This window comes from Leptonychotes weddellii, unplaced genomic scaffold, assembly GCF_054177405.1.
Source record: "Leptonychotes weddellii isolate Sample4059 unplaced genomic scaffold, ASM5417740v2 HiC_scaffold_7937, whole genome shotgun sequence".
Classification (NCBI taxonomy): domain Eukaryota; kingdom Metazoa; phylum Chordata; class Mammalia; order Carnivora; family Phocidae; genus Leptonychotes; species Leptonychotes weddellii.
In genome coordinates this window covers 1-8,408 of record NW_028049786.1, presented here as the reverse complement: position 1 = coordinate 8,408, position 8,408 = coordinate 1, and the positions used below count along the sequence as shown (strand labels likewise).

The window sequence follows — 8,408 nt, the reverse complement described above, 5'->3', positions numbered from 1 at the left end:
AGTTAGTGATGTGCTTACATCTGTGGTCTCACTTCAATGCTAGCACCTGTCTAACTGTGTAAAGTAAAGAGGTTACTCCATAAAAAGAAAAAGGGTATTCTGGAACTTATAGACATGATCCTAGAAATGTCTAATAGAGGCGTTCTAAATAACAACAGCCAATTTCTGTATAACAAGTAAGATCGTAACATTTCTTTTGATTGAATCCTTGGCTTTATCCATACTCCCTCCTGTGGGATCTTCCTCAAGTCTGAATCACATCACTCCCCTGCTAAAGTCTCTTGGTTGGATTGTCTTCCTTAGAATAAAATGCAAACTCCTCCCCGCATCCTCAGGACCTCACGCGATTCTTCTCTGACCATATTCATCCACTCTCACTGCCATTCACTGTGCTTCAGCGTCATTCACCTTTTTCTGTTTCTCAAAATCATCAAGCCCCTTCCCCTCTCAGGCTCTTGACATTCACTGCTTCTTTCTTTCCTCCCACAGACCTTCCTTCATGTGGCCTCTTTCTTCCCATCATTTGTCTTAGCGCTGCTGTCAAGACCTCGGGTAGGCCTTCCCTGGTCACTGTCATTAACATAACCCCTCACCGTAGTGACTGTCACTGGACCCTAGTTTATCTCCGTCGTGACTCACTTTCGATTTTGTGTTTCATGTCCGTCAACACTCTCTAAAATGTAGTATCCTTACGAGTTTCCAGAGGCTCCTGTACTTGACATAGTAGATGCTTTAAGAACATTGATTCCCTGGCAGTTTGGCCTCTAAGCCTAACTGTGATAATTATGGTGAGTAATCCATCTATGGTATTTTCTTTTTAATAGAAAACCATTGAAGACAGAAATATGAAGAATAAAAAGTCAACAAATAATAGAGCATCCAGTGCATCTGGCAGGTAATAAAGCTATCATTATCCAAGTGTATGTTCCAATAAAGCTAGTTTTAATTTAACTTCTGTAAAGTGAATTTCATTTGGTATTATCTGACTTTCTTTAAATTCCCATCTCATGAATTGAATGAAGTAGTTACTTCATGATAAAACTCCTCAGTTGATCATATTCCTTTATGAAAAGGAGTTGATTAGAGGTTCTCTATACATAGTTCCTGGGATAGAGTTGCTTTCCTGTTTTTCCTCAGACAGCACATACACAGTAATAGAGCAGAAGTCCAGCATTATATTTCTCTATTAACTACCTTTGTCTCACACATGGAAACTGTACTTAAAACCTTGAGGTTCTATGGACTAAGTTGGCTTATTGAAATGATAAGACTCTATATTGCTTCATTCACACTGAGGATAATGAATGCCTAACTCATAAATGCTACTCAAAACCTTCTCAGTCTTTTAAATTATCATAAATCAAATAAAACAAGAGTCAGCAAACTTTAACTGTAAATTGCCAGTTACTACATGTATTAGACTTTGTAGGCCGTACAGTCGCTGTTGTAACTACTCAGTTCTGCTGGTGTAGCCGGGAAACAGCTGTGGTGCAGAAACTTATGAAATAAACTGTACAAAACCAGATCATGGGCCATATTTTCCCGCCAACCCCTGAAATAGAGGATGTTATTCTAACTTTATATTTAGAGTTGTTTTTTGTAACAAAATGATACAAGAGACTTAAAATCTGCTTTATTAATATTATTTTTTCCATGTAACTTGAGATGTAGTCCATTTTTTTTAAAAATGTTCTAATTATAAATATCTTGAAAGAGCAATCAGTTTGAAGCTCTTAGTAGACTAAGAAAAAACTATCATTGTCCTTTTTTATCATCACTTTCAAAGTACTTATAATTTATTAATTTACAATATAATTTAAAATATAGTAATTGCAAATTCTAATGAATTTTTCTTCTACCAAGTGCAACTGTAATATTTTATGTTGATTTATTTGGATCTTTTCAGGTTAATGACCTCTGAATTTTTAAAGAAATCTAGTTCTATAAGGAGACCTCCATCAACAACCACCTCTTCTCACTATTTAGGGACTTTGAAAGTCTTGGATCAAAAGCCTTCACAGAAACAGAATGTAGAACCTGAAAGAGCAGACAGCATAAGGGCAGTTGTTTACCAGGTAAAAAGGAAAACATCTAACAAAAAATGAAGAACTGATCACGTAATAAGGTTACCTGTTTATCAAGGAATAAAACGACCCTGTCAGAAATGGTGGCTTAATACTTAATTTATTGGGAGAGATGTTCTTTTATAATACCTCAGCAACCCAAAGGTTTTTTTTATTAAATTTTTTCCTTCCAAGCTTTGCTTAACTGATTCGTGGTTGTTTAAGAGAATACGCCATAGCAACTTACAAAAATACGATAAAAGCAAAAATACTGTTAAGGTCTATATGTGTTTTTATACTTTTTCTCCTTAAAATGTATATTGTTAAGAATAAAAAGAGTTTTAATTTTTTCCCGAGACTTTGCATTAAGCTTACACAGAAAAAGACTTTCCTGATTTTTACACAGTTCCAGAAGAGGTCCTTTTTTTTTTTTTGTCTTGTTTGTTATACAAAATAGTACACTTTAGAAAATTGTACTTGTAAATTTCAGAGAAAAATGTTAACTTATGTAGCCATTATATTCAATCTTTGAAGTCTGTTGTTAAAACTAAGAAAGATAAGGTTTATTTTCTTAACTCATGCTCATCTTTATATATTAGAATATTATCAGAAAAAGAAAAATGATACTAGTTTATATAGAACTTCTAAATTTTGTGTTTTGCTCTTTTAAAATTTCTTGGGTGCCTCAGTGGCTCAGTTGGTTAAGTGTCTGCCTTCAGCTCAGGTCATGATCTCAGGGTCCTGGGATTGAGTCCTGCATCGGGCTCCCTGCTCAGCAGGGAGTCTGCTTCTTCCTCTTCCTCTGCCCCTCTCCCTTGCTCCTGCTCTCTCTCTTTCTCTCTCCCCCTCACTCTCAAATAAATAAATAAAATCTTAAAATAAAATAAAAATTCTGTCAAATATTTCAGAAATGGATAAGAATTCTGATTCATTTGGGAAACTGAATATTACATACTTTTTTTTTTTAAGATTTTATTTATTTATTTTTTCGAGGGAGAGTGAGAGAGAGAGAGAGAGGCATCATGAGTGTGGGGAGGGGCAGAGGGAGAAGCAGACCCCCCGCTGAGCAGGGAGCCTGATGTAGGACTGGATCCCATGACCTGAGCTGAAGGCAGACACTTAACCAACTGAGCCACCCAGGCATCCTGAATATTACATACTGTTTTTCTTGTTTTCACAGGAGTGGTTATTAAAGAAAAATGTGTATTTACATGAAATGCACAGAATTAAAAGGATCGAAAGTGAAAACTTAAGGATCCAAAATGAACAGGTATTCTGAAATATAGAAGTGGAAAATATTCTGGGTTTTTAAGTCAGTGAAATATCTGAGTAACATTTCTAAATCCAGTCTTTTTTTAAATGGCAAAATAACATGTAATATAAAAGAATTGATCACTGATTTTATTTCTCTGGTACTTCACACATTTTTAGTTTGATATAAATATAGCCATCTTACATAAAAACATGCTCAGAGATTTCTGGTTTTATATGTGTGGAATAGATTTGACACGACTGATTAGGAACTTATTATTACTTGTGACCTCCTATTCACTCTTACTTTACTTTTCACTGTTAAAAATTGACTTCAATCTTATAGCTTAGCCAAGAACATAAAGGGTCATCAGGTAGGAACCTCCAGTTTTCCTCTTCTCCACCTTGAATTTTATATGTATCCTTAAGACCAGCTCTTACCTGGGCTCTTGACCAGTATCCTTCCCACTCACTGTAGCTGACTCTTGTTTCAGTCTGGCCTGTACTTCGGTCTCTACCTCTAACTCCTGCCTGGGGGCCCAAACAGGCTTAGTTCCCTCCCGACTTCTAAACTAGAAGCCCTTCCCTCTGATGCCAAGTACTAAATGGATTTAGAAGGAACCCCGGGTCCCCAGTGCCCGGGACCGCATGGAGCAGCCATGCATGGGTGCGCCTGCGTCCCCATCAGCACCTCTGCGGCCTTAGATGGCTGTGCCCAGTGCCCGACACCTTCTCATGTCCTGTTCGCACCTCGCTGAGGTGGCTTGTACCTTTACTTCTAAAGCATGTTTTCTCTTTATAAGTCTTCATGTCATTTAGCGTTAAGCAGTAAGACAAAGAATACTATGGGATTAGATGGCGGTAAATCAAGTAATAACATTCTCACCGAACCCTCACCTACATCTTTTCCGGTCTGGCACCCAGTTTCAACATTCGGGCTGCGTTTATTTTTTAACAGGTTTATGCTTTGATGTCAGTCCAAACTCGGGTTCAAAGCAAAGATCCAGGGCTTCCTGCGTGACTTGGCAGGTTGACCTCACTCTGACTTACTTTATAAGCCTGGAACTTTCCTGATCTTTTTCTTGTAATGGAATGAGCATTTTGCAGTAGCACTTAGCCTATTATAGTTTATTTTGATAACATTTGTATAGTACGCTTCCAAAAAAGAGTTCTTTCCCGTGAATAGCAGATCAATATCTGATAAATGATTTTAGAAAAGGACATTTTAAACTGCAATGAATAATTCCGATAACATTTTTTTTCTAAATCCACTTGTCCCAACCATTCTAAAGAAGTTACCTGCTTTGAAAAACAATATCTAGAAATGATGACTATGAAGGGAATTCAACACAATCTGTATGTGTGTGTCTGTATCTACCGCTGTCTGTCCGTCTGTTTATACACACACGTCCGTCTCTTATTTTTTTGAAATAGAAAAGAGCTGCTAAGAGAGAAGAAGCGTTAGCATCCTTTGAGGCCTGGAAGGCTATGAAAGAAAAGGAAGCAAAGAAAATAGCTGCCCAAAAAAGGCTTGAGGCAAAAAACAAGAAGAGAACAGAGGAAGAAAATGCCGTGAGAAAGGGAGAAGCGCTGCAGGTACTCAGTGGCTTGGCGTCCCTGCCTGCATCATGTCGCCTTCTCTGACTACTGTAGATTAGTGATGAGCTGTGGCTCTTCTTCCGTGATCACTTTCACAGTTAACAAGAAAATCGTTATGAACTTTTTCAGGCCTTTGAACGATGGAAGGAGAAAAAAATGGAATATCTTAGAGAGAAAAATAAGAAGGAGAGAGAATATGAAAGAGCAAAGAAGCAGAAAGAGGAGGAAACGATTGCTGAGAAAAGGAAAGATAACCTAACCGCCGTTGAGAAATGGTAATCCCAAAGGAGGGCTATTTTGGTAGATTTCAAGTGCATAACGCTTTAGGCTCTTAAAAAGATTATTTGCTTGAAACTTACTAACGCATCGCCATCTCATTATGGCAAGGATGTATTAGGGAATCTTTATTATATCCTCCCCGTTAACCGTCCAGTGTTCTCTACTATCCTACATAGGAATGAAAAGAAGGACACTTTTTTCAAAGAAAAGGAGAAAGAGAAAATAAATGAGAAAAGAAGAGAAGAACTGAAAAGAGCAGAGAAAAAAGATAAAGATAAGCAAGCTATTGATGAATATGAAAAATGGCTGGTGGGTATTGTCTGTTAATGCTCTTGTGTCTTGTGAATGTACTTTACTTGTGACTTTTCCATCCAATTTTCTTTGTCTCTGCCTACTGACCATTTTTACCTGAAGCTGCATTGTGGAATCCGTTCTCTCCACATGTCTGTCATTTTGTCTTTGATTTACTCATTTCTGTTGATTCTTTTACTATTCCCTCAAGCGCTCAGACTTAAAACTTCAGGCATAATGTTCTCCCTTATCTGCATCCCGACAGGCAGTCACTTACCAATCACACCTGTTCTTCCTTTGCAACGATTCTTACGTCTAAAATCATGGAGAGGGTGCCTGGGGGCTCAGTCATTAAGCGTCTCCCTTCGGCTCAGGTCATGATCCCAGGGTCCTGGGATCGAGTCCCGCATCGGGCTCCCTGCTCTGCGGGGAGCCTGCTTCTCCCTCTCCCGCTCCCCCTGCTTGTGTTCCCTCTCTCGCTGTGTGTGTCTCTCTCTCTGTCAAATAGATAAATAAAATCTTTAAAAAAATAAATAAAAATCATGGAGAGCTGACAAGTGCACTGCTGACGGTATGCCAGACTATTTTAGGTGGGACTTGTCATGACACATAGTAATACTGAATTCAATAGTGAGATGGTTATTCCATTTTTTAAGTTCTCTTTTGCTCTTTCTAATGACCCCAAGGAGAAGGTTTCGTTTTGGTGTTGTTTAGCGAAAGAAAGTAAGTAGGAAGTTTGGGAGGAAAATGTCTAGCTGGACTTAACATTATTTTGTTTTTTATATTTTTTGTTTGTTTTAATGTATCTATGTTTATAGTTATTTTTCATTGATGTTAAGCAAAATACTGGTTTCTGTCTTAAAGTATCATTATAAATATGCATGTTTATCATTTTTTGACGAAGTAAGGCATTCATATGAATAAGTACTTTATACATGAGTACGTGACACATTCGTATGAGTGGCTAGCACATCCCATGTTGCGGCAATCAAAACGTGTAAAATTGCTCCACTGGCTTTAGGATCCAGTTGAGTTTCTTTCCAGTAGGAATTCTTGTCAAACCTATTTTGAATTCACATCAATCTGCTAGTTAAAAGTACTGTCCAGTGTATTTTTTTTTTTTAAGATTTTATTTATTTATTTGACAGAGAGAGACACAGCGAGAGAGGGAACGCAAGCAGGGGGAGTGGGAGAGGGAGAAGCAGGCCTCCCGCGGAGCAGGGAGCCCGATGTGGGATTGGATCCCGGGACCCTGGGAGCATGACCCGAGCTGAAGGGAGATGCTCAACCGACTGAGCCACCCAGGCATCCCTGTCCAGGGTATTCTGTGGTTGTATTTCTCTGGTTAGGACTGAACTTGAGCAGCCTTTCATTTGTATAAGGGTCATTTGTAATTTTGTTTGTAAATTGTTAATTCATAGACTTTGCACATTTTTCTCTTGGTCTTTTTCTTGATTTTTAGAAGCTTGTTTATATACCAGGGCAATTAGCCTGTCATTTCTGGTAGGAGTTACAACTACTTTTTTCCCATTGCTTTGTTGGTCTCTCAACTTTGCATATAGTATTTTATGCCATGAAAATTTTTATTTTATTTTCTGGTGTCAAATTTATCAGTCTTTTGGGTTCTGATTTCCAAGTGTAGTTGAAAAAAACTTTCTTTATAACTCGAGGTTAAATGAAATGCTCCCATTTTCCTTCTAGTAACATTATGACTTAATATCTTCACATTTTAACATTTGATTCACTTGTAATTTACCTTGATAATACTGAGATACATGATTTGGACTTTATTTTTTCCAAACTCATCTCCTATGAAATAGCCTATCTTTTACCCATTGATTTGAGGTACTACCTTTGTTATATGATACCTTCTCAGATTTTAGGGTGTTTCTTGACTTTCTGTTCTGTGGTCAATCTCAAATCTCATGGTACATGTTCCAGTACCATACTGTTTCATTATCAGGGCTTTATATATTTTCATATCTGTTTTGGTTAATCTTTCTTCATAGCTCTTCTTTCAAAGTATTTCTGACTGTTACTGTTTACTTTTTCACATCAACTTTAGAACCAGCAGTAGCTAGAGAGGCATGCAGGACACAAAGCAGGCTATTTAAGATAGGATAAAAAGATGAAGCACTTAGGAATAAACTTAAGAAATGTGCAAGACCACTATGAAGAAAATTTTAGAGCACTTCCGCAGGACCCAAATAAAGACTTGAGAACATGGATCAAAACTGCTCTTGGATAGAAACACTCAGTCTTATAATGATGTTATAGATGTCAGTGCTCCCTGAAGTAATTTACAAATTTAATGTAATCCTAGTAAAAATACCAACAGAATTTCTTCTTGCTTACGTATTGATTTTACTGCTGCTTTATGCTAATTCCTTGCAGAAAAACAGTAAGAAAATAAAGTGATCAAAATTGGTTGGATGGTTTGAATGAGGAAGGTAGTGTTTCATGATGGCTTCCTTAAACTCTTAAAGAGTGCTTGCTTCTAAGAAAAATTAAACTCTTCTTCTATCAAGGAAACATACCAACTGTGCCAGATCACTCAGGGCAACTAAATGTACATGTTTTTCGGTTTTATTTTCACATACTCTTGAAGATGGAATAGAATTTTCTTAATGACTAAGTCACCGTGAGGTACATTATGTTTATTATGGTATTTAGTCACTTTCTTATTCTAATCAGCCCTCTGGAGAACAAAAACTCATCAATCAAAGCTGAAAATGAAAATAACTTGTTTTGATATGTAGTATAATCTCGACAAATATAATGCTACTTATAAAAACATCCAATCACAATATGTTACAGATCTAGCCCTCCAAATTACCAATTTCTTATTGCAATTTATTTGCAGAAAGAATGGAAAAATACCCCACATGGAAGTCTAAGAACTTCAATTTTCTTTTTTTTTTTTTT

The 8,408-nt window shown here is 37.1% G+C and overlaps 1 protein-coding gene across 1 annotated transcript; it reads left to right on the top strand.

Annotated features, from left to right (window-relative positions):
• The first annotated feature begins 509 nt into the window (after positions 1-509).
• Positions 510-5,838, top strand: LOC102746916 (microtubule-associated protein 9). The gene is made up of 6 exons (XM_081811482.1): positions 510-895; positions 1,907-2,075; positions 3,244-3,333; positions 4,749-4,910; positions 5,043-5,188; positions 5,369-5,838. Exons 1-6 carry the CDS (start codon positions 846-848, stop codon positions 5,517-5,519), a joined length of 768 nt encoding a protein of 255 aa, XP_081667608.1. The 5' UTR covers positions 510-845; the 3' UTR covers positions 5,520-5,838.
• The last annotated feature ends 2,570 nt before the right edge of the window (positions 5,839-8,408 follow it).

Coding starts and splice junctions, on each gene's coding strand:
- LOC102746916 (XM_081811482.1), top strand. CDS start 846: ATGAAGAATAAAAAGTCAACAAATAATAGAGCATCCAGTGCATCTGGC. Junction 896..1,906: donor GCATCCAGTGCATCTGGCAG/GTAATAAAGCTA, acceptor GGATCTTTTCAG/GTTAATGACCTCTGAATTTT. Junction 4,911..5,042: donor GAAAGGGAGAAGCGCTGCAG/GTACTCAGTGGC, acceptor GAACTTTTTCAG/GCCTTTGAACGATGGAAGGA.